This window comes from Loxodonta africana, chromosome 4, assembly GCF_030014295.1.
Source record: "Loxodonta africana isolate mLoxAfr1 chromosome 4, mLoxAfr1.hap2, whole genome shotgun sequence".
Classification (NCBI taxonomy): Eukaryota; Metazoa; Chordata; class Mammalia; order Proboscidea; family Elephantidae; genus Loxodonta; species Loxodonta africana.
In genome coordinates this window covers 137,290,952-137,317,368 of record NC_087345.1, presented here as the reverse complement: position 1 = coordinate 137,317,368, position 26,417 = coordinate 137,290,952, and the positions used below count along the sequence as shown (strand labels likewise).

General features: G+C 44.7%; 1 protein-coding gene across 2 annotated transcripts in view; it reads right to left on the bottom strand.

Annotated features, from left to right (window-relative positions):
- Positions 1–26,417, bottom strand: part of CRACR2A (calcium release activated channel regulator 2A) — a 154,525-nt gene that overhangs the window by 32,010 nt on the left and 96,098 nt on the right. For both annotated transcript variants that reach the window (XM_023549029.2, XM_023549030.2), the window contains 6 exons: positions 24,316–24,406; positions 22,011–22,106; positions 19,898–20,085; positions 9,443–9,514; positions 5,080–5,125; positions 1,504–1,610 (listed from right to left, as the gene is read on the bottom strand). In XM_023549029.2, the coding sequence (XP_023404797.1) occupies positions 1,504–1,610; positions 5,080–5,125; positions 9,443–9,514; positions 19,898–20,085; positions 22,011–22,106; positions 24,316–24,406 (600 nt within the window). The remainder of the gene's footprint in view (positions 1–1,503; positions 1,611–5,079; positions 5,126–9,442; positions 9,515–19,897; positions 20,086–22,010; positions 22,107–24,315; positions 24,407–26,417) is intronic.

The following is a 26,417-nucleotide window of genomic DNA, read 5'->3' as shown; positions in this document are numbered from 1 at the left end:
AATAGAGTTAGCAGCCACCTCTGCCAAACTCTGTATTAGAATTCAGGATTCAAAGTATGTTGCTTATTTGATTGCTATCTGTTTCCTCCACTCAACTATAAGCTCCCTGAAGGCAAGGATGGGGTCTATTTTACTCACCACTGAATATTCAGCCCATAACACAGTACCCCACACATAGTAGGCACTCGACAAATATTTATCAAATGAGCATTTGATAATGGATATTGATGGCAGAACTCATGGCTAATTCATCTGTGGAAACTTCACAAAACTCAAAAGAATGTCTAGTACAGAGTAAGTAATAAATACTTGCTGAATGAATGAATGAGTCAATCAATCAATGTATTCAGTTCTGAGGAACCAACAGGCCACCTATTATTGCAAAAATTTGGCTCACTTTAGAAAATGTGAGATACAAATTGTAGCTCGCTGGTCAGCTATTGGAAATCCTGGTGGTGTAGTGGTTAAGTGATACGGCTGCTAACCAAAAGGTTGGCAGTTTGAATCCACCAGGCGCTCCTTGGAAACCCTACGGGGCAGTTCTACTCTGTCCCATAGGGTCACTATGAGTCAGAATTGACTCAGTGGCAATGGGTTTGGTTTTTTGGTTTGGTCAGCTTTTTAGAAAAGGAATCCATGACGCTCTGGTCCAAAGACTTGACTGAGGAGCTGACTGCCATCCCAAGGGTCCCCTCTGCTTTCCTTGTCATAGCTGTTTATTTCATGCTTGCGGTCCTCAGGGTCACCTAGGTGAACAAGTTTATGCACTTTCTTCCCAGGTTGGTACGCGGGGGTCCGGCTGCGCTACCTCTCTGTGCCCATCTCTGTGGATGCAGCACATGCCAAAAGGAAGAGGGGCAGGGGACCAGCTTGTCTTATTCAATGAGCAATGAGCCAGCCCTCTGGAGACTCAAACTCAACCATGGCATGTCCAAAAACAACAAAACATGTTATTCTTGAGTTAATTAGATATGAATCATTGCAACAATCGGTCAAGCACAGGCTTTATTCCTGTCTGTAAAAGGAGTTCAACTATTGGAGATTCCATACGATACTTTAACTAATCTTCATAGCCAATACAGTCATGTCCCTGAAGACCCAAGTGCAGCAGACAGCATTCTGTTCTGCTCAACAGACAACAGAGTATAGTCCAGCCACACCTCCATCTTCCTCTCTCCATTGACCCTCTTCTCCTCTCTCTCTTTCCCCTACTAATCTGCAGGACCTCTTCAGTCTCTCTTTGCCAGCACACCCCAGGGTTGGGTGGCTGCAAAGACAATGGCCTGTCTTAGGAGTTTGCTCTGCATAGTCTCCCTCCCATCTGCATGTCAGAACAGGGAGGACATGCCCTTCAAGGTACAAGGAGAGGGCTTGCCCCTGACCCCAGGCTTTTCCACTGAGGAGCAGGTCTCTAGGGGCCAATCAGCACCCAGCATGGGCCCAGAGTATGCTCACAATGAGTGTGAGAGGAATGAACAGGTGAACAAAGGGATGATATCTTACCTTCTAAGAATCCCTCTGCCATCCACATATTTGCCGATCACAGAACCAGATCTCTGTTTCCAGCTTGCCGTGGAAGCAGCTATGTTTGCCTTGGCTGCCTTATCTTTCTGTAGAAACACAAAATACCGTCAGATACATGCCTGCTGAGTTGCCCCCAATATTTGAGCAGGACTCAACTTTCCCATTTGATAAAACAAACTCTAAACAAATCAGGAAGACAGCTACCTGGCCAACCGACTGGACGAGATTCATATTTATGCCTATTCCCAAGAAAGGAGATCCAATTGAATGCGGAAATTATCGAACAATATCACTAATATCACATGCAAGCAAAATTTTGATGAAGATCATTCAAAAGTGGCTGCAGCAGTATATCAACAGGGAACTGCCAGAAATTCAAGCTGGATTCAGAAGAGGGTGTGGAACTAGAGATATCATCGCTGATGTCAGATGGATCCTGGCTGAAAGCTTAGACTACCAGAAAGATGTTTGCCTGTGTTTTATTGACTATGCTAAGGCATTTGACTGTGTGGATCATAACAAATTATGGATAACATTCAAAGAGTAGGAATTCTGGAACACTTAATTGTGCTCATGAGGAACCTGTACGTAGATCAAGAGGCAGTCGTTCGAACAGAACAAGGGAACACTGCATGGTTTAAAGTGAAGAAATGTGTGCATCAGGGTTGTATCCTTTCACCATATCTATTCAATCGTTATGCTGAGCAAATAGTCTGAGAAGCTAGACTATATGAAGAAGAACGGGGAACCAGGATTGGAGGAAGACTCATTAACAACCTGCGTTTTGCACATGATGATACAACCTTCCTTGCTGAAAGTGAAGAGGACTTGAAGCACTTACTGATGAAGAACAAAAGCCACAGTCTTCAGTACGGATTGCACCTCAACATAGAGAAAACAAAATCCTCACAACTGGACCAATAAGCAACATCACAATAAATGGAGAAAAGACTGAGGTTGTCAACGATTTCATTTTACTTGGATCCACAAATAACACCCATGGAAGCAGTAGTCAAGAAATCAAAAGATGCACTGCACTGGGCAAACTGGCTGCAAGAGATCTCCTTTAAAGTGTTAAAAAGCAAAGACGTCATCTTGAGGACTAAGGTGTGCCTGACCCAAACCATGATGTTTTCAATCACCTCATATGCATGCGAAAGCTGGACAATGAATAAGGAAGACCAAAGAAGAATTGACGCTTTTAAATTATGGTGTTGGCGAAGAATATTGAATATACCATGAACTGCCAAAAGAACGAACAAATCTGTCTTGGAGGAAGTATGACCAGAATACTCCTTAGAAGCAAGGATGGCGAGACTAGGTCTCACATACTCTGGACATATTATCAGGAGGGATCAGTCCCTGGGGAAGGACATTATGCTTGGTAAAGTAGAGGGTCCGTGAAAAAGAGGAAGACCCTCAATGAGATGGATTGACACAGTGGCTACAACAATCGGCTCAAGCATAACAACGATTATGAGGATGGCACAGGACTGGGCAGTGTTTCATTCTGTTGTGCCTAGGTTTGCTATGAGTCAGAATCAACTCAATGGCACCTAACAACAACAACAACCAAATTTCTGAAGTAGGCAAGTAGTGTTCTGGCCCACCTGTTAGCGTTCCCTACTCTTTCCTTTTGCCATCACTCTCCACCAGAATTCCTCCATCTCTCTCTAATAATCTAATCAAATGAATGCAGGCACCATTTAGTGCCTGGGGTCTACTACATTACCCTCCACAACAGTACTGATAACTTGCAAGAAGACAAATATGAGATACATGTTGAATGCAAAGGAAAATATTTATGGGCATGAAAGACTTCTCTGCATCTTTGAACCACACTCCTCTGCATGGCTCCAATTCCCCATTATTTCCAAAGCCTCAGATATAATGAGAAAGGGTCCATCTCAGAGGCTCCATTAACCCAGTGCCCTGTCCACAGTAACTAAGCTAGCTGAAGGTATTTCAGATCTTTTGTGGAAGGAAGCCCAGTGTAAATTAATTGCTCAAACATCTGTAAGAGAGGATCTGGGTGGAGTGGGGGCTTACAACCCTTTGCCAGTGTTCCCTGACAGATGTCTTCCAGGAGCTGAGGGGGAGTAAGATCACAGGAAGAATCTCTCATTAATAAGCCGTCTCCACGATTCCTAGTGATCCTTAATGAGAGAAGGAGGAGTTGCAGTGCTCCCAGGGCCCCTGAAGGTATGGCTATAATGATTCCAAATTAATCTTTAATTATTATTCAGCATGAACATGATTTTATCACTCTTTCTTCTATTCCCCCCTAGGGTTCTTAATTCCATTCCCCCTTCAGAGCAAAATGAATTTGGCAGGTGAAGGGAGGGAAGGTCAGGGATTAGGGTGACATTTGGTTGGAAGTTTTTAAATATACTCAGTGTTACTTCTAAAACAATTATAACCATTATCATCATCAAACAAACATGTGTAGGCTTAAGCCTTGCTCTAATAGCACACACAGGTGGGTGGCAGAAATGTTTCCTGGTAGTCAGGGATAGGAAAGAAATGGTGTAACAAGGTCCCTCGGAGATCTGTAGTTATAAGCCAGGCTGGACCTAATTTGGGGCAAACTAACTGCTTCATGCTGATCACATTGAGGCCACTGTTCAGCTAAGGGTCCAGTGCACATCACTCTCCTCTTTCCACGAGTTTTCTCAAAAATCCCTCTACTGTAGGAAAAAGAGCAGCTATTCCCTTTACTCATAGGGCGGTTGGGTGCTTATAGTCCAAGGAGGCTAATGACTTTCCCAAGGACATACATACAATTCCTGGTGTGAAATTTCTGATAATTAGGAAGTCTCATCCGTTATTCTTGCCCCCATTTTTTCTTCCTCTTAGAGCGTCCAACAACTACTGTTGAAAGCTACTGACAGTGTAGGGGAACCTGGACGCCGAGATTTTACTTAATATATCCCAAAGTGAAGACCTTTAAATAAATATTTTAAATAAACATAGGATTTTGTGCTATTTGGGAAAATATATAAGCATGATGTTTAGGTGTGGATGGGTAAAGATCCCCAGAGGGTGAAAAAAAAAATTGTACCTTAAATCAACTATGTAAATTATGGACTATACATATAGGTTTATATTTTTATTAATATACATTTTAAATTTGTTTTATGATAGCATAAAAAATGCAAAAATTTTCATTAAGAGATGAAAATTTAAATGAAGAAAGAAAAAAAGTCTGTGAGCATTTTGGTTTAAAAGTGAGAATGACATTTCAACTGCACCATCTCATGGAAAGAACGATTATCTATCATTTCCACATCGAGGAAATGTGTGACCGTCCCAAACATCTCCCTCATGTTATGTCAAGAGAAAAATGTATTACTTCAATGGGAAATCAATGCACTGTGACCCAGGAGGCCACTTTGCATTTGCATTGTTCTCAAAAAACCTTCTGCTGTCATCCTGCCCACACAGAAAGGATCAACCAGAACCCAAATCTTAGGACATCCTTGGGTCAGTCCCAGCATGGACTCTGGCTGTCCACAGTCCTTGTCTTCCCCTGGGGAAGGAAGCAGTGCCAATTACCTGAAAACATATGTCCCGTTCATCCCGGAGGTGCTTGTTCCTTTCTCTGTGGACAATAAAGGGAAATCAATCCAAATAGGAAACTTGCTTCTGCAGTTGGCTGTTGACTAATCCAACAGCAGCTCGCTGGCTGGTCAGGTGGGTCCCAGGGAAGGCCTGGTGCAGAAGACCCAGGAAGTCCATGGAATCTCTTTCCTTGGCAATTGTGGTTAATGGCAGAGGGTAGTTTGTGAATCAGCTGAGAGGCCGGGGGCGGGGGGGGGGTGGATTGACAAAATGGCCTTGTGACACCAAGGTCCTTCAGGATACTGCAGGATCCTGCACTGCCCATTCTTACCACTAGAGAGCCTCATCCAGGATGATGGGGAGCTCTAGTTCCACCTGTGAACTTGTTATCACGTTCCCAAATGAGTTACTGTCTATCTGAACCATTCATGCGTGCATGCATTCATTCATGCATTTACTCAACAAATATCTCCTGAGCACCCATCTGTGTCAGACAACGTTCTAGGTATCAGGGTTACACCAGGGAACAAAACAAAAAGTTCCTATCCTCAGGGCATTTGTGCTTTAGAGAAGGGGATAATTGCTACTGAGAAAAATGAAGCAGGACCTTGGGGATAAGATGTGACAGAGAATGGAGTGAGATTTTAAATACAGTGGTTAGAAAAGTTGAAGGTTTGAGTCCACCCAAAGGAACTTTGGAAGAAAGGCCTGGTGAACTACTTCCCAAAAAATCAGCTACTGAAAACCTCACGGAGCATAGTTCTACTCTGACACACATGGGGTCACCACGAGTTGGAGTCAAATCCGTGGCAACTGGTTTAGTCAGAGAAGGCCTCACTGATAAGGCAGCATCTGAGCCTGCTTGGAGGAGGAGAGAGGAGCTATGTAGGTTTTGGGGGAAGAGCACTCCAGGCAGAAGAAACAACAAGGGCAAAGCCTTGAGTTGGAATGAGTCTTGTGTGTGTGAGAGACAGAAAGGAGGGCGGTAGAGTACTCAAAGGAAGGCTGGTAGGAAATGAGGGGAGGGGTGGGACCTGGCCATTCACAGCCTTGTGGGCCACTGGAAGAACTTTGATTTTTCCTCTAAATGAGATATGAAGCCATTGGGGGGCTTGGCAGGGGGGTGTCATGATCCGCCTCAGGTTTTTAAAAGATCCCTTTGGTTGCTCTGCTGAGAATAGACAGGTGGGCCCTGAGACGTGACCAATATTGTTAGCAACGTAGCGGTCACTGGTGACCTGGACAAGAGCTGTTTCAGCAGGACAGTGGTGGAGAAAGCCTGATCAAAGGGTTGAGAGCATGAGGAAAGGAAATGGGGACAGTGAGCATAAACAACTCGTTTGAGAAGTTTTGTTGTTTAGGGATTAAATAAATGGAAAGTAGCTGGAAGGGGAAATGAGAGATATTAGATAAGAAATGCTGTATTGTAGGTCTCTCTAAAGGGAGAAAACTGATGATGGAGAGAGAGAACAAATGCTGGAATAATGTCCTTGAGGAAGCAAGAGGGGATGGGATCCAATTCTACAGCACAAGTTTGGGATGCGGGTAGGCTTTCCAAGGAGTATGGGCAGTTCATACACCATAAGAAAGGGGGAGGCAGAGGTGTGGCTACAGATAGGCTGGTGGTGGGGAGGTGTGTGTGGGGGGGTTCTCCTGTGATGGTGAAATAGGAGCCTAGGAGTGAGGTGTTGGAGGTTTAATGAAATAATTTAGTGGGGAAGTGAGTGGACTCAGGTTATATTGTGACCACAGAGTGCACTTAAAGCTAATGATTGGGAATTTCATCTACTAAAGCAAGAAGGTGAGAAAAAACAAAACAAATCCATTGCCTTCAAGTCGATTCCGACTCATAGTGACCCGATAAGGCAAGGTAGAACTGCCCCATACAGTTTCCAAGGAGTGCCTGGTGGATTTGAACTCCCAACCTTTTGGTCAACAGCTGTAGCTCTTAGCCACTAAGCCACCAGGGTTTCCAAGAAGTTGAGAGGGTGGGTCAAATTACTTCAAAGGTCCTTTCCAGTTTTGGGAGTCAATGAGTCTTCTGGCCAGTGGTCTCTGAAGAAATCATCAGTTTGAAAGGGAAGGAAAGGCACAGCAGTGGTCCAGCCCTAATCATTACAATGTAACCGTTTACTGGGTTCTCATCATGGGCTAGGCACTTTGCAAAGTGTTTTTTGGGCAGTATAGGAATACATTTAGGCCAGACTGAGGCCTAGTCCTAAGGGATTCCTTTGGCAGCTGATCTCCAATATCCTAGTCTTACAGAAAACACATAGGAATGTGCTAGGGTTGCTTTGTGCTAGTTACCTGCACCTGGTGAGCAGGTGGGCACATAGCCAGGGTCTTCAGAACAAGGCAGGGAGGACAAGGAGGATAAAAAAAAAAAAACACCCTGAGAAGGGCAAAGTGAGCTTCTCATGCCAGAAGGACCGTGTCTCTGTACAGGCAGTAACGTTAGCAGCCTTGCACCTGAGTGAGGCCTTGGGAGACTTGGGAAGGCACCCCTTATGGGGAGTGTGCTGTGCTGTTTCCTGCGTTGTGCAGCCAGCCATCTCCGTGCAGAATCTCCAGTATTTAAAGAGATGCTGTACTCTCTGAATGTGCCTGCTTTTATTCACATGCTGCTGTTGTTGTGTGCCGTCAAGTTGACTGCGACTCATAGCAACCCTAATATGACAGAGTACAACTGTGCCATAGGGTTTCCTAGGCTGTATCTTTACAGAAGCAGATCGCCAGGTCTTTTCTCCTGCAGAGTCACCTTTGGTTAGCAGCCGAGGGCACCTAACCATTGCACCACCATCTAATTCTCAAAGAAGCCTGCAAGCTAGGCAGGGGGAAACTAAGACTGGAACTGGGTGAGTCAATCGCCCAAAGTCACACAAGCTAATAGGGGCCGGTGGTGGGTCTTGAACCAGATTCAGTTCCAAAACCCATGTTCCTGACTGAGTGCCCCGAGATTGCTTACATTTTCCCCAATGGCAGTCCCTCCTCATCATTGTCACATCTCAGCCACTGTCCTGATTCCACTGTCATCCTCCCCAACGTTCCTGCTGCCCTCTCAGCCCCTCAGGCCTTGGGGGCCTTCCCTTTCATATCTCGGCTTTTACCAGGTTAAGCCTGGTAACCATGTGCACCCAGAAAGGCTGCGGGTGTGTGATCCTGCCTGAACTCTGGCCTCCACTGGAAAGGCCCATAAGTATGTGTGGAGGCTATCATTCTGCCCTGCTCGTTTGCTTTGAATCTACTCTTTTATTTTTTCTAAGGACCTTAGAAAAAGAAACAAAAAAAAAACGAAACAAAAACCTGCCCTTGTACATCTTATCCTCTTCCTTTCACGAAAGTCTGCCTAAGAATTAAGATTTTCTCTCAAATGAATTAAAACTTGGCCACCTAAGATCCCCCTTCCAAATCCCTGCCTTTGGAGGCTTGCTGGAACCATGTATTGAGTGCAGTCAATCTGAAATGCATTCAGTTTGAAGCATTTAAATTTAGTAGCATGATAGATGCCAGACACAGTGACCTTAGTTTGCTTTCCAAAAAAAAAAAAAAAGATACAACATCATAGCAAACCTGGGAGGTGATTCAAAACTACTGGCTCTTTAAAAATCAGAACTCGAAGTCCTTCTGCTTCGTCACCATCACCTAAACGGTGTTGAGGAGGCAGTAGGTGCAGTCACTTAGAAACCTCCTAGGTAACACTGGAAACTCCATCTTTCCCCACGTGGGCTCGTTTGTTTGTTTTGGGCTCATTTCAGATCAATAAGCTTTGAACGTAATACAGTGAGTTTTAGAAGGTGGAAGAACCTCCTTTCTTGGTGCTCTGTTTGTGATTCATTTACTCATTCAACAAACATTAAGAGAATGTGGCAGAGTAAAAGGAATCAGCCAAAAATGGACCTGAATTCTGGCTCCACCAGTGAGTACCTGTGTCACTTTTGGTAAATTACTTAATTTCTCTAATATCAATTTCCTAACCCATTAATTCCTATGTCAATGAAAAATATAATAAATATGTCTGGCATAGAGTTGACACTCCATAAATTTAGTTCCCCTACTCTCCTTGGGCAAGTGCCACACAAGGCACTGTGAGAGGACACAAGGACGAATGGGGCCGAGTCTACTGCAAAGAGGTATAAAGTGGAGAGGGAGGTGGATGTTGCATAAATGTAACAACTGTAGCACCACGCATGGTCCTCAGTTGTCCACACAGCACGTTAGGCATTGGGGAATGAGGGTGCCCTCTTTGAAGTTCTTTCCAGTATGTGGTAGGGAAGATGGAGACACCCTCAGATTGGCCCCTTCAACCTGAGGCATCTGGGACTCACTGTCATACCACATCCAGTGTAGAATGACGCACCTCAGGAAATCCAGCTGTTTCAGGAGCCCTGACTTCTCCCGCTGCAGACTCTCTGTCACGCGGTACACTTCCCTGCAGAGGAGGCAAACACAGCAGTGGTGAGTGGCAGTCCTGGGAAGGGGAGCTACCAGGATATAAGGCTGTGCTGTGCTAAGTCAGACGCCCCAGTCATCTGCCCTGCGCTGGGCGTAGAGGGACTTAGAGAATAATGGCTACCCTCTAGAGAACACCTACTACGTGCAGGTATGCATATCCATCATCTCAGTTAACCCTCACAGACCCTCTGTTTAGAATGGGAAATTCTCCCATTTCATAGACATTGATAGTCCAAGAGGTTCGATAGCTCTCCCAAGATCACAGAGACAATCCACGACCAAGCCAGAGATCTCTAGACCTCCTACTCCCAAATTCTCCTCATCCCAAGTCCCCTTGACGCTGCCACCCAGGAGCACTGCTAGATTATAACTGCACTGTTGCCCCAGGCTCCAAATGATTCTGCCCAATTCAGACTTCAGGTGAGTTGGAATCAATATTCTTCTCCAGCCTGATCTTAGGGGGTATGAGCAGAACTTATATTTTTTCCCCAGATGCTGATTTAATTTGTTTTCAAGAGCTTTGCCAGAATCGTTTTCCTCTTCCCTATCTCCCCCTGAAAGTTCCCAATCTCTTCCCAAACCCACTGCTGTCGAGTCGATTCTGACTCATAGCGACCCAATAGGACAGAGTAGAACTGCCCCATAGAGCTTCCAGGAAGCGTGTGGTGTATTTGAACTACTAACCCTTTGGTTAGCAGCCGTAGCACTTAACCACTACACCACCAGGGTTGCCAATCTCTTCCCAGATATCTGGAATTTTCACTGTTGGACATTCATTTCTTTGACTTAGGATGTCTTATCTCCGGCTATAATGCAGAGGCTTCATGTATCAATTACCCTCACTCATTAAGATCACAGTCTGAACATGTCAATCATATCAGGAGTTTTGAGGAAGGGGAGAGAGGCTGAGAGGACATTACTGGCTGACTAGAGGGCAGCTTAGCTTGGGAGGCGGGGGCTGTGTCTGGTCTGCTTACATCTGTATCTTCAACACTGTGCCTGGCGTGGGGGTGTGGTGAACAAATAGTTGCAGGAAGAAAGAAAGAATGAAAGAGGGGGTAAAGAAGAGAAGGGGGAAGAATGAAAGAAGGAAGGCAAGACAGAAAGGACAGAAGGAGTAAGATGGTATCTTAGTTATCTAGAGCTGCTATAACAGAAATACCATAAGTGGATGGCTTTAACAAAGAGAAGTTTATTCTGTCACAGTCTACGGGGCTAGATGTCCGAATTCAGGGTGCACGCCCCAGGGGAAGGCTTTCTCTCCTTGTTGGCTCCCGGGAAGGTCCTTGTCATCAATCTTCCCCTGGTCTGGAAGCTTCTCAGCACAAAGGATTTACTCTCCTCCTGGTTCTTTATTCTTGGTGGCATTATGTCCTCCTGTCTTTCTGCTTGTCTCTCTCTTTTATATCTCAAAAGAGATTGACTTAAGATACAATCTAATCTTGTAGATTGAGTCCTGCCTCATTAACATAACTGCCTCTAATCCTGCCTCATTAACATCATAGAGGTAGGATTAACAACACATAGGAAAATTACATCAGATGATGAAATGGTGGACAATTACATAATACCGGGAATCATGGCCTAACCAAGTTGACACATATATTTTGGGGGGCACAATCCAATCCATAACAGATGGGGAATGTCTTCGTTATCTAGTGCTACCATAACAGAAATACCACAAGTGGATGGCTTTAACAAAGAGAAATTTATTTTCTCACAATTTAGTAGGTAACAAATCCAAATTTGGGGGATGGGCTCCAGGGGAAAGCTTTCTCTCTTTTTCGGCCCTGGAGGAAGGCCCTTGTCCTCAATCTTTCCATGGTCGAGGAGCTTTCAGGAGCAGGGACCCTGGGTCCAAAGGATGTGCTCTGCTCCTGGTGCTGCTTTCTCGGTGGTATGAGGTCCCCAACTCTCTGGTTGCTTCCCTTTCCTTTTATCTCTTGAGAGATAAAAGGTGGTGCAGGCTACACACCAGGGAAACTCCCTTTACCTTGGATCAGGGAGGTGACCTAAGTAAGGGCGGTGCTACAATCGGACCCTAATCCTCTCAACATAAAATTACAATCACAAAATGGAGGACAACCACACAATACTGGGAATCATGGCCTAACCAAGTTGACACATACATTTTGGGGGGCACAATTCAATCCATGACAGGGAGGTATTCAGCACCACACAGGGAAGAAAGGAAAGAGATAAAGCAGGAATTGGGTGACACTGGAAAACAAACTTTGCTTAATTTTACAATTCCTCCTAGATCCTTCCCTCTGAGTTCTGCACCATGGTTTAGAAATTTTTAAAATCACTCCGTATGCTTACTGCAAAGGGTCCAGAGTTCCACATTTGCAAACCACAGCATGGCTGGTAGTGTAAGGAGCATCTCACAGCCTGAAAAATGTGTCACTTACTGTGGGCTATTGGGCCTGTTTGGATTGCACACACACTGGGCCAGGTGAGGACAGTCACCCCTCTGCCACCCCAATAGCACCATTACAGAGCTGGTAAAAACAGCACCAGCACCCTAGGTCTGCAGGACTCTCCCGCTGAGCTTGTAAGAACCTGCTTCCTTAAGAAGTATCTGTGCGTTGTTTTTTTTTTTTTATTGTTCCCTTTGCAGAGTAATTATAAAGTCAATTTATGACAATAACAGAAAAATCAAATTCTAAGTTCACCTCAGACAATCCTGATTAAGCAACAAAACTTCTCTGGCTCCTGCAGAACTGCAAATTCCTAACGTTTTATGACCAATTATATTTAATTTTAAGTTGAGGGAAAACAATGCATTTCCCATTATTCAAACTGGGTCCCCAAACCCCTGTCTAGGACTCTCCTCTGATTAGCACTATGTGAGCGGAGCTGCCTGTCTCCTCACTCTGCACTGTGGAAGCTGAAGATTGCCTATGCCCAGCTTTGTGGTTCCCCTGACCCAGCCCTGGGCCTGCTTCCAGGCGCAGCTGGGAGCAGACAGCTTTTCCTCTGCTGTAGAAAACCACACACTGGAGACCAAAGGTCTGAGTTCTCACAGAGTGTTTCACTGAGTAGCCAATTCCTAAATAACAAGGTGTTCCAGGTGTTCCAGGGTATTCCAAGGTGTTCACAGCCACCAAACCAAAAACCAAACCCCCTGCCGTCGAGTCGATTCCAACTCATAGTGACCGTTCACAGCCATGAGGGAGTATTATTCACTGATAAAAAGAAATGAGCGTGCCCGGCCACAATCGATGACTGCCCTGACAGGGAGCACAGCAGAGGACCCCTGAGGGAGCAGGAGATCAGTGGGATACAGACCCCGAATTCTCATAAAAAGACCAAACTTAATGGTCTGACTGAGACTGGAGGAATCCTGGCGGCCATGCTCCCCAGACCTTCAGTTGACACAGGACAGGAACCATCCCCGAAGACAACTCATCAGAAATGAAAGGGACTGGTCAGCGGGTGGGAGAGAGACGCTGATGAAGAGTGAGCTAATTATATCAGGTGGACACTTGAGATTGTGTTGGCAACTCTTGTCTGGAGGGGGGATGGGAGGATAGAGAGAGAGGGAAGCCAGCAAAATTGTCAAGAAAGGAGAGACTGAAAGGGCTGACTCAAGAGGGGGAGAGCAAGTGGGAGTAGGGAGTGAGATGTATGTAAACTTATATGTGACAGACTGATTGGATTTGTAAACGTTCACTTGAAGCTTAATAAAAGTTATTAAAAAAAAAAAAAAAAGAAAGAAATGAGCTATCAAGCCACGAAAAGACATGGAGGAACCTTAAATGCATACTGCCGAGTGAAAGGAGCCGGTCTGAATATTGTAGGATTTCAACCATATGACATTTTGGAAAAGGCAAAACTACAGCAACAGTGAAAAGATCAATAGTTGTCAAGGGTTTAGGAGTAGAGGAGGGATGAGAGGGTGAAACACAGGGCATTTTTAGGGCAGTGAAATTATTCTGTATGATACTGTAATGGGAGACACACGACATGATGTATTTGTCAAAACCCAGGGAACTGTACAATACAAAGAGTGAGCCCTAATGTAAACCATGGATTTTGGCTGATAATAATGTATCAATATTGGTTTTTCAGTTGTAACAAACATACCACACTAATGCAAGATGTTCCTCATGGGGGAAACTGTGCAGCAGGAGGGAGGGAGGCAATGGGAACCCTGTAGTTTCTGTACATTTTTCTGTAAACCTAAAACTGCGCTAAAAAATGGTCAATTTAAAAAAAATGGCACTTGGATATTTGACCAAATGACCTTTAAAGTCTTTCTAACCTAGAGAATTTAAAAGTCTATAACTAGGTAGTCTGTGAACTAAGAAGAAAAGAATCTGCCAACTTTGGGAGGCGTAATTGGCGAGCGATACATAGTTGCCTTCAGAGAACTGCTTTTGTTTTTAGGACAGAGTTCAGGTATGGACACCATCCAACATACATTGTTAAGTGAAAAACTGAAGGCAAATGCAGAACAGTGTGCCTAGGGTGCTACTGTTTTGTAAAAACAAAATAAAATACTGCGTGCATGTATCTATGTATGCTTGCATATATACAGAATATCTCTGGAAGGAGCCACAAGAAACTGACCGGTGGCCCCTAGACTGGTGGGGACCTGGGTTTATGGGGGAAGGAAGACCTCTTTTTGAGCATGTAACCTTTGTACCTTTTGAATATTGTAAACTACTGATTCAAAATAAAAGTTAATTTAAAAAAATAGAGAGGTGCTGCATTTCAGGTGAACTTCATCTTTAGATTTTCTCCCCTGGCTTGATAGTTCTTTCTTTACCTCATTTTAAAATCTAGCTCTCCTTCTCTGACCATCTTGGGAGAACAGGAGCATTGTTTTTGTCCATCCATACTTCTAGCTGGTAAGTGACTCAGTCTGTTCACCTCTGAATCCACCCTCTCCCTTCCCACTGCTCCGCTGCAGTATCGGCAGCAAGATATCGTGGGAGGAAGCACAGAAATGTCAGGGAAGAGGTTCTGTTCTGGGTTCAGGTGCTAACTAGCTGTGTGGCTTCAGGTCAGTCACTACACCTCTCTGAGCCTCAGTTTCTTCATTTATAAAATGAAGGAGTTAGATTAGAGCCTTGAGGTCCTCTCAGTACTGCCTGTCTGCGATTCTATTCTACAGGGTACAAACTTAGCACTTCTTTCCTGGCTCCTGGGACAGGACACGCTCTCTTGGATTCCAGCAGACTTTCTGGCTGCTTAAGACTGCTAGCCAAAAGATCAGCAGTTTGAATCCACCAGCTGCTCCTTTGAAACCCCGTGGGGCAGTTCTACTCTGTCCTATAGGGTCACTATGAGTCAGAATTGACTCGACAGCATACAATAACAACAAGATTCTGCGAACTTCTTATAAAGAAGTTGTGAAGGTTCTGGAATCATATTGCTCTACTCCTCCTAGCATTCCTTCCCTCTTCTCAATTCCTAGCCTCTAGAGAGTTTGCCTCTAACTGGTTAAGATAAGACTTCAGACAAATTTTAATCCTCATGCTGTAATTTGATACTCCAGCATTGGGTGTTTATTTCCATTTGCTGTTCTAATGTTTGTGCCTTCAAACGTTTGTTGCTTTTAGAAGTTGACTGAATTTTAACAGCCTGAATCTTTAATTCTGTTGGTAAAGTTAAATGCCTGTGCCTTGTTGACCTGCACTCAATGAGGAGGAACTGATTTTGCTCCTTTATAATGAAATACACTGTCCTTCCACTCTGGTCATCCAAGAATTAGAATGGAGGGGCTTGGTTTGGTTTTATTTTAAGTCAGCTACTTGAAAGTCTTTTTTTTTTTTTAAACTGGAGATAACTAATAGGGTAAAATTTCAAATTCAAACTCACTTTCTCCCTCCACCCTAGATGATGAATCCCAAACAGTACAGGGCACCACACATGAGTCAGACTGGCAGAACAGTTTTTGACTTAGGCCTATGGACCAAGACTCTGCCAGAAGTTAAACAGAGTAAGCGCTTTCACTCTTGAACAAGGGGACTTAACATACATAAAGCATTGAGCACTGGCAAGTAATACTGCCTTTCCCCTGAAAGCAGACTTTCCCTGATACCTAGCAGAGTTGGGCACCCAACTACCTTTTGAAGAATGAATGAATGAATACAGCATGCATGAGTGAATGAATGAGTGAATGACGGCCAGTTCTACTCTTGTATAAATATTGTCTGGAGGATGGGAGAAAATATTGGGAAAACATACATGGAATAAGGGTTTAATATCCAGAATATATAAAGAACTCCTAGAAGTCAACAACAAAAAGACAAACAACTCAATTAAAAATAATCAGCAAAGAGCTTTAATAGACATTTCCCCAAATGAGATATACAAATAAGCACATGAAAAATGCTCAACATCATTAGTCACTAGAGAAATACAAATCAAAAACACAATCAGATACCACTTTATACCCACAAGAAGGGCTATTTTTTTTTTAAAGGAAAATTTCAAGAGCTGGTGAGAATGTGGAGAAATTGGAATCCTCATGCATTGCTCAAAAAAAACCAACCCATTGCTGTTGAATCGATTCCAACTCACAGCAACCTTATAGGAGAGAGTAGAACTGCCCCCACAGGGTTTTGCTGGTGGGAACATAAAATGCTACGGACACTGTGGAAAAGTTTGGTGGTTCCTCAAAAAATTAAGCAATGCCACTCCTAGGTATATACCCAAGAGACTTGAAAGCAGAGACTCAAATAGATACTTGCACACCAATGTTCATTGCAGCATTATTCACAATCGCCAAAAGATGTAAATAACCCAAGAGTCTACCAACAGATGAATGGATAAATGAAATATTCCATGCAGTGGAATATTACTCAACCATAGAAAGAAGTAAGTCCTGATACATGTTACAACATGGATGAACCTTGAAAACATTATGCTGAGTGAAATAATACTGAAAATATTGCCCTGAGATAATCTTTAAACCTTAAACCAAAAATATCCCTTGAAATCTTCTTCAAAGCAAACTTTCAAAGAAGTCTTTTTCAAACCAAACAACAAAAAAAAAAATAAAAAAACAAACCCATTGCCGTCAAGTCCATTCTGACTCATAGTGACCCTATAGGACAGAGTAGAACTGCCCCATAGGGTTTCCAAAGAGCGCCTGGTAGATTCAAACTACTGACCTTTTGGTTAGCAGCCATAGGTCCTAACCACTAAGCCACCAGGGTTTCCAACCAAATAATAGTTTATCTTAACTAGTAAAGAATGTCTGCCTTGAGCACTGTGCTCTTTTAAGATCCATCTATATGGAATCAAACTGACAACAGCAACCCAAAAGATTAGACAGGAAACTTATGGGGCAGAGAGTTTATGTTACTCTCTCAACTCAGAAAAAGAGGGTGAGAATGGCTGTACAACTCGAAGAACGTAATCAGTGTCACTGAATTGTATATGTAGAAACTGAGTTGATATATGTTGGCGTATGTTGAGTTGGTGTACGTTTTGCTGTGTATATTCTTAAAAACAACAACAAAGTAAAATTAAAAAAAAAATTTGTGAGTGGCCATCTAAGATATAAGTCTTGGTCTCTACTCTTCCAGAACAAAAGAGAAAGAAGGAAACCAAAGACTCAAAGAAGAAACTATTCCACAGGACTAATGGTCTACATGAACCAAGGCCTTAACTAACCTGAGACCAGAAGAACTAGATGATACTCGTCTACCACTACCAACCATTCTGATCAGGGCCACAATAGAAGGATTCTGATAGAATGGGAGAAGAATGTGGAATAGAACCTCAAATTCTGAAAAAATCCAGACTTACTGATTGGTTAAGCCTGGAGGATTTCCTAAGACTTTTGCCCTAAGATGTGCTTCAAACCTTGAACGGAAACAGACCCCTGGGGTCACCTTTTAGCTAGATAACAGATTGGCTCATAAAATAAAGAGTATCACCCTGAGTACTGTGCTCCTTTAAAAAATCATCTATATGAGACCAAATGGTCAACAATTACTTTAAAAAATAAAGATGAGAATGTGAGGAAACAGAGAAGCTGGATTAATGGAAATGGAACAACCAGAGCAGAAATAATGAGAATGTTCACACATCGTGAAAAATGTTAACTGATGTCACCGAACAGTCTGTGTAGAATTGTTGAATAAGAAACTAAACTGCTGTGTAAACCTTCACCAAAACCACAATATCATATATATATACATATATATATACACATATATATATATGCATTTGCCTAGTTTATAGATATATATATTTCACATACATGTATCTATAAACTAGGCAAATGCATAGAGACATAAGTACATTAGTGGTTACCAGGGGCTGGGGAGAGGAGAGAATGGAAGTTATTGCTTAAAAAAAAGATTATACTGTAGCAAGAAAAATCTTTGTTCTGATGAGAAAAAGACAGTAGTAAGGTACAGTACAGAACGGCAACAAAGAAAGCAAGAAAAACGGGGATGCACTGCAGACTGACTTAAAAATTAGGAAAAAACACTTTCTGGGGGAAGTCAGCCAGATAGGTCTAACCCTTAGTATCTTGGGACAGTTACTTAAAACCTCTGAACCTCAGTTTCCTTACTCATAAAATGGAGTGCAGTGTGATGGATCGCTTTCTTGCCATGCAAATAAGGTACATGGCACCCTTGTAAGAGTGAGACCATGCAAGTAAGGTGTATGGAACCCTAACAAGGGGATTAGTCAGTTTTGCCATCTTGCTAGGCTTAAAAATGAGCCATCCCAGAGGCAGAAAGCGGGAACCTTGCTACCACAAAGAAAGAAGACTAGGAGTGGAGCACATCCTTTGGACATGGGATCCCTGTGCTGAGGACCTCCTAGACTCAGAAGGCAGAGAGCTGTAACACCGGTGTGGTGGGCTTCCTGGCAAGACAGCTGAGTGCCTTCAGGCAGGAGGCTTGCTGGTGGAGTGGGGTGTCTCCAGGCATTTAGTGGAGCTAGGCTTGAAAACCACAGGGGGAGAGAGAGCTGAGTGCCTTCGGCCAGGAGGCTTGCTGGCAGAGTGCCTCCGGGCACTTATTGGCAGAGCTGAAGAGCTTTATAACACTCACCCGAGTAGGGCAGAGTTTGGGCCAGCTCAAGGGGCCCAAGAGGCCCGAGGGGCCTAGGGCCAAGAGGCCAAGGGCCAGGGAGAGGCCTGCCTGTGCGCACAGCTGAGAAGCTGTCCTGACTGAAGAACTGTATCCTGACTTGTTTCTGATCCTGAAATTGTAACCTCTTACTTCCCTAATAAACCTCACAATCATGAGTATTGTCTGTGAGTTCTGCGTGTCCACTGCAATGAATTATCGAATCTAGCAGAGAGGTAGAGAGTGCCGTGGGAGGGATGGCTGGTGTGAGAACTGGTTAAAAGGCTGGAGAGAGAAGGTATGTATGACCTCTGCTTCATAGGAATCAGCCTTGGGCTGTTGACCTTGATTCTCCCTTTACCCCCTCCTGAAGTTAGAGGAGGTCAGATGCCCCCACCACGCCACCATTTTTTATAGGAGCTGATAATAATGGCACCTGCCACATTGGGATGTTGTGAAGGTCAAATGAAATAACGTATGTCAATTGGCCAACACAGTATTTGGCACAGAGTAGACTGAAATAAATGTTTGTCAAATGATAAAAAGCAACTGGATAAATGAATGGACAAATAAACATGCAAGTGAGATTCCTCTCTCTGGTCTCTGAGTGTGTTTGTTCTCAAAACCTGACACTCCCAAGACAAGTGACTGATCTCAGTGACTCCTGTAGCTTAAGGTACAGAGCTACCTCTTGATCCTTCCTCAGTTTACCTCTGCCTAGCAAGCTGAACTCAATTGCTGGACACCAGAAGCAGCTCACTGGCACACCAGGCCCTGAGAGATGGGGCTATTCCCAGCTGGGCCCATACAGTCTAATCAGAGGAACATTCAACAAAAGAAAAAAAAAAAAAGGGAGGGGGCAGAGCTGGAGTGAAGATTCCCATTCACTATAACAGGCTCCATCAAATCACATGCAGATCTCAGAAGACTTCCCTACTTCTCTCTAGCCCATGTTACTAGTCCACGACAGCTATGGATGGTCTGTCTGCTCAACTCAGCATTTGTTCACAGACCTCTTTGTATTTGTTGGTTGAATCATGTCTTCCTAATCACATAATAAATTTTCAGAGGGCAGAGATTGTATCTTTCATGTCAATCCTATGCAATGCTTCACACAGTACTGGCCTGCTTAGTAGTCTTCTAGAAAAACAGAAGAAAGGAATCCTAGAAGAGGATTAGGAGAGGTCTTGGAGAGCCAGCCCAAATCCCCATTTCACAGGCAGGAGCCAGGGTCTCTGTGACGGGAGATACCAGCCCACAGCAGAGGACATAGTGGGAGGATAGCAGTGGGGGTGTACCAAAGCTAGACTCACATCTCCTTCTCCTGGTGCAGTTTGCAGGCCTCCTGGTGGAGACTTTCCAGCTGCTGTTGAGCATCCTGTAGCTCACGGGAGGTCCGCTCCAACTCCTGGGCCAGCTCCTGGTTAGTGAGCTTCAGCTTGGTATTCTCAGCTTTGGTTTCATGCTTGTCATTGTGCAGGGCTATACACTGGCCTTCCAGCTGGGGGAACAGGGGAGAAGAAGGGAACGATGAGCAACCTCCACCATCAGGCTGGCCTGCCTGGCCTCACCTTGCTTTTCCCACTGGGTGGTCAGGGGCCCTCGCTGCTACCCCTCACTGCCCTCAAGCCTTATGCTGTTCCTTAATTCTCACATAGAAACTTCTGTAGCAGGAAGGAGCTTTCATAGCACATCTTGTCTCTCCAGTATCTCTACATAGGACCACTAAACAGTCCAGGGTGAGCTGCACCATGCATAAAGACCACCAGGAGAGGAAACTTCACTGTCCATCTCTGTCTCTCATCCCAAAGTCACAATGGTTTTTGAGATCTAACCTAAATCCCTCTTGTCGTCCTTTAAGTCAATTTCTTTTCTTTGGGCCTTTGTGGAGATGGAAAAGAGTTGAGTGGCATACTTCATATAACCATCCTTCTCAATTTTGAATATTGACAGTAAATTTATTTATTCCATTTTCTTCTCTCAGCTAAGTAAGTCCAATTCCTTTAGCCCACAGAGGCTTCAAGTGGTAGCCAGAAAGCCCAGAAATTCTTAGGGAAGAACTAAAACAGGTCAAACAAAACATATACTCTTTCTCATATCCCTAAAGCAACTTAAAACAAGTCCTGCATTTTGATACCTTCAGCTTTTCTTTGCTGGCAATTATGCTTTTCAGAGCTTCCAATCCTCTCGCCAGAGGAAGAATCAAACCAAGGCAAATATATCATAATAAATTTAGTCTAATGAATGCAGCCAGTAAGGGGAGAAGGAAGCAACAACAAGGAATTCTGTGTGATTCTCAAGAGGCTCCTGTGTAATAAGGCAAGCATGCAGTAATTAAATAGAGTGGCAATCATTCATTTGAGGGATAAATCTAATTGGTAAGGACTTAATGCATAATAGTGAGGAGGAGATTAAGGAGTAAGAGAAGCAAGGTACAACTGGGAAGGGAAATGAGAAGGCAGCTGGCAGTTCCTGGAGTTCAAATCATCTCGCTGCAGAAGGAAAGAACCCAAAATCCATAGCTTGAGTAGCAACAGAAGTAGAACAGTCTCTAGTCTTAGCATGGGATGTCCTCAAGCATGTTTTAATGTGTTCCTAAAAACAGTCCTCTCTATTCAAAGGGAAGCAATGTGTCTGGGTCGGCCCAGGGCTGGATTCCTTCCAGCACCAGACAAAACAAGATGGGGGCCAGTGGTGTCCTGGCCCCTCACCCCCATGAGCCCTTGCTTTGGAGAGAAGGCTTCTGAGCATGAGGCTTTCCCAGGTAACCATCTTCCTGGGGACATCAGCCAGGCTTCCCAGCCACAGTGGGCATTGCCCTGCACCACGAACCACCCAACCTGCCTCCTGGAGGCTCAGGTACATCCGAGAGAAGCACTGCTGTCTGCATCCAACAGCAGGGTTTGGAAACCCACAAAGGAGACCAAGGAGCCTCATCCAGGTGTGTGGGAAGGCAAAGGACAGACAAATTGACCTTTTAAGATCCTCTTCCAACTGGAGGGATCCATGACCATCCTGGAGGGAAGAAACTTGTCTGTAGCCTCCCCCAAAATATCAGTGACTAGACAATGTCCCTCGTACCGCAGTATTTCTCTCCTTTCTTTTACAGGATGCAGGACACCAATTAAAGCTTCAGCATTCTGGATGCCTCCTGGGTACAATTATATAAAAACATCTGCAGATGTCTCGTGGGGAGTTTTGGGCAATTTTTCCAAGTTAAACTCTCGTTGTTGGAGAATCAAAGGCTTTATCTTGGGGTCATGAGTGATTTTAAATGCTATCTTTTGTACAGCTAAATGGTTCTCCTTGGACTAAAAAAAAAAAAAAAAACAGGTCTGTAAGTGAATGGCAGGGAAAATAGGCAAGAGCCAGAGAGAAGGAGAGAATGATGAGCCAGGTACTCTGAGGACACTGACAAAAACATACCCTTTTCTGCTTCTGGATGAGCTGTTCCAGTTCCTGCTCCTTAGATAACAGCTGCTGTTCCAGCTCCTGACTGAGGGTCTGGAACCTCTCTGTGTCCTGCCAAGCCAGAAAAGGGACACGTGAAGCCCAAATGCACTTGGGTTGGAATTTTTTTTTTCTCACATTAAACCTACTCTACAGCCTTCCTGCAGAGACCAAAGGCACAGCTCTCACCAAACACGAGCCCTGGGGGCAGGGCCTGTCCTTTTGGATTTCAGGGCTGTTCCGACAACATTCCAGGGCTTCAACGCCCTGCCTTCCTTGTCAGTGAAAACGAGATGAGGCAGAGACCCTGCAAGTGCTCAGTAAGACGTGACACGGACTCCCACCAAGTGTGACCATACCTGCGCCCCGCCCCCCACCCCCAAAGAGATAATGTCACTTAGTGGGGGAGTACTGGACAGGGAATCGGGTTTGAGGTCTAATCTCAGGCTGCAGTTTACTCATCTGTAAACTGGAAGACGGGAGGGGGAGGTAGGTGACCTCTGAGAACCCTTCTAACTTGAATATTCTGTCCCACATCGGGCACTGTCATTTGAACCCTTAAATGTCCCTGGATCTGGAAACACAGAGGTATTACTTCTTCTTGAGGGTCTAAGTACTCACTACTTTCCCACTGAGCTTGTGGGTTTCCCAGGCCCTGATCCTTATGATGTCTCTGCTCCTCTACTCAGTCTCCCCTCCCCTCCAGCAACACCTCCTGCCCTGAGGATGCCACACCCTAGAACTGGGCCTCCACACTCAGGGCTGCTGAGGCCCTGATGATGCAGGCGTGCTAGGACCCGGCTGTGGGATAAAGAGAAAAGCGCCTAGGTGACCAGGATGCATGGACTCAACAGAGTCAGGTCAGGTTTAAAGGGCCCTGAGTTGGGTTTCAGGAGACTTGGGTTCCACTCCAGTTTTGTCCAACTAACTTGCTGGGTTACTCTGGACCAGCCACTTCATTCTTCTGGATTTCCTTTTCTTTGTCCACAGAGTAGAAACAAAAATACCTACCTATGCCTCCTTCAAGAACACTCTGTTGGGTTTCCAGGTGAGGAATGTGTGAGTTCTGTCTGCCTTACATTCATTCAACTGTGCTGAAGGTCAGGGGCCCAGATAGGAGGAAGGTCTGGGCATAGTGACGAGCCTCCAGAGGGCTGTAGGAGTTGGAGAAAATGGCTAGCTTTTTCTGAAAAGCATTCAATTCCCTCTCAGTTTGAGAACATCTGTGATAATAAATGGAGCAGTGGTGTGGATAATACAAGGCAGCATAAAATTAAAAAGAGATTCAAATCAACCTGCATGAAGGAGGGGGGAAGGGTTGGCACAAGAGCCATGCTCCATGCTGATGGGGTGGCACCGTTAAAGATCAAAGGCTGGCCGCTAATAACTTACCGAGTGGGTGATCCAAAAATGAATAATAGTCTCATAGCTTTCTTTTATGAATATTTTCCAGAAAGGACCCTGCTTAGCCTGATAAAGGAGAGGATTTCAGCAGTCCTGGACTCCCAAGACAAGCAGCAGGGCTGGTAAATGGCTGAGTAAGTGTCAGATGACTAGGAACAAGGGATGTGAGTCTTATATTTTCCCCCATGGTATCTGAGGAGGGTAGGATTTTCTTCTTCTCTGCAATTAAATTTTCTAGGCATCTAAGAGGATAGGAGGGACAACATATGCTGTCTTGGAGCAGTGGCTGAGCATGGAATGGAACAGGCTGGTGTATTTGAGTGGGCCTGCAGGATAGGTCTGAGGACCAGTCAATGTCAGACCCAATCTTAAGGCTGCCTTTCCTGATAAAGGATGCACCTTCATCCTTCCATTTTGTCTCTTGGCCATCACTCCCAGGTAGTCCACATGCTCCTCGGCAAAGCTTCCCTGGGCCCATCTTCCTTTACTCTGCTTTATTTCATTCATTCATTTGTCCCTTTATTTGCTCACGCATTCATTCAACAAATATGTGTTGAGCACCCACTATATTCCAGACATGTTCTAGGTGCTGAGGATACATTAGAAAGTGAAAAATAAAAGATCCCTGCTCTTGTGGAGTTCACATGTTAGTAGGAGGAGACAGATCATCAATAAAAAACAAGTAAGTAAATGATGTACCACATTTGAAGTTGACATGGTCTTTGAAAAATAAAGCAGAGTAAGAGAGAATCAATAGTGCCATGGGTGGGGGCACTGCAATTTTAAGTTGGGGGTGGGGAGCAGTCGGAATGAATCTCATGGAGTAGCTGATACTCCTGCTTCACCCTCAGAGCCAAGCCTGGGAGTGGACACTTACTTTCAGGAGAAACTGCTCCTTCTCACTTTTGATTTGTTGTTCCATCTCCTCATAAAGATGCTGGATTTCTTCATCATAATCAGCAATTTTCCTACAGAGGTGATGAAAGGGGAGTCTGATGAGAGCTGTACAGAGATTCGCTTATCCCACAGTGGCAACTCCTGCAGCTTGGACACCAGAGCCTCAGCAGGAGCTGTGGGACACGAGATGACTGCATGAGTCAGGTTGGCCAAAGCTATAGGAGTCAGTTCCTCAGGATTAGCTGACCCTACAGAGACACAGGCCACAGTGGTCCAGTAGGACCTACGCTGGCTACTGGTAGGTTCCACAGGGTCTCTCCTCAGCAACCTGGGTGCTGCTCCTCCTTGGCCCCAGACACTTGTCTCCTGGCCATCACTCCCAGATGGTCCGCATGCTCCTCCGTGAAGCTTCCCTGGACCCATCTTCCTTTACTCTGCTTTATTTAAACATCAAGCTCTCTGGCCTTGTCTAGACTCACCATTCCTATTGCCCACTGATCCTTATACTTGTAGACAGTACAAAATTGCATCATGTGGGTTTCCTTCCTATTTGGCTTCCTGGTTTATCATGTACCTCCTTGGATTCCTTCTATCTGTCCACATCAGCACTGTCTGACCCTGCACTATCAGAGGACCCTCCCTGAAACTGTGTGCTGACATTTGTGTGATCCGTGTTTCACAGCAGGTTCTCAAAAGATTCCATGATGAAGATAACAACCAGCACCACACCACCTACCACAAGGGAAGGGGACCAGGCCTGTCTAATCACTCATTCCATCTCAGGCATAGGGCCACAGGCAGGGACTGAAAGAGGGTTGGTGATGATGATGACACGTCCTCACCCCCACTCTCAGGATCCTCTCTTCACTTGGAAAAGCCCCACAGGACAGGAAGTACGTGCCTGAGTAATCTGCTTCTATACAGACACAAATGGCCATGGGGACAAGGCTTGTATATCATCCCCAAGAATGCCAACCTCCCTTTTCTGTTCCCCCTCTTCTCCCAGTAATAGATCCTCCTTCTTATACTCCTCAAAATTCAATCAGGAAGGATCAGGTATTTGCATTTGAACTGAGATTGGAAGTTATCACACCAAAGCATTAACATCCTAGGTAATAACATTTTTATACCTTTTCTCTGACTGTGCAGTGCAAAGCCCTCTCTCTGGTGCCCTCCATACCCTCTCTCCATCTCCTGGTAAAGGAACTCCAGGCCCCAGTGAACAGGCTGATGTTGAACATGTAGCACCCACATGTACCCAAAGGTTTGGCACCTACCATTCTAAACGCAAACAATGGCAAGCCTAGCCAGGCCTTTATTCAAGTAAGAACCTTTGATAATCGAAGAAACAGCCACGATTTGCAGTTCTCAGAGGTACAGGGGAGATTTCAGAAAAATAAATAAATAAATAAAGGATGGGAACATACTTATTCTTGGGAGCCCTCTATCATTTTAACCCCTACCTTGCATGTCTATGTGAGGTTCTGATCCAGTGCCAGACCTTTCCTACTGCCTGAGGCTTCACCACACCTGACTTCACTGCCTCTTCCTCACCTGCTGGGTGAAAAATTGTACCATGTACAGAGACTGAGGAATGAATCAGGAGCCAGGACTCAATTTGATTGGTGTTCTGCCAGGTCTACAGAAAGTATAAATCTGACTCAGACACAAGCACTGGTGTGAGTGTCCATGGTCAGGGGCACTCATGTCAGAGCACCAGCCCCTGCATCCCTTTCTTGGTTCTACCCTCAAGAACAGAAACCTAGACTTGAGCAACTGTGCGGTGATGGCCCAAGGTGTCGCTTAGCAAAAGTGACAGTCCACTAAGACCCCCCATAAGTTGGGGCCCATAAGCTGGATGTCTTTACTGATGTGTCTGACAACCCTGGTGTAACAAATGCCTTTTTGGATAAGAGAAATCTCTTCCTGGTAAATGTCTGGTATTTCAACTTCTGTCCTCAGCTCACCCATAATGAATAAAAGAAGATCTTGGAAGGAAAGTTAGAGAAGAGGTCCGTGCTGTTAAACAGGGAACCCATAGGGACAGAAATAGATAGTTTGAAGGAACTTTTAGAATGCAAA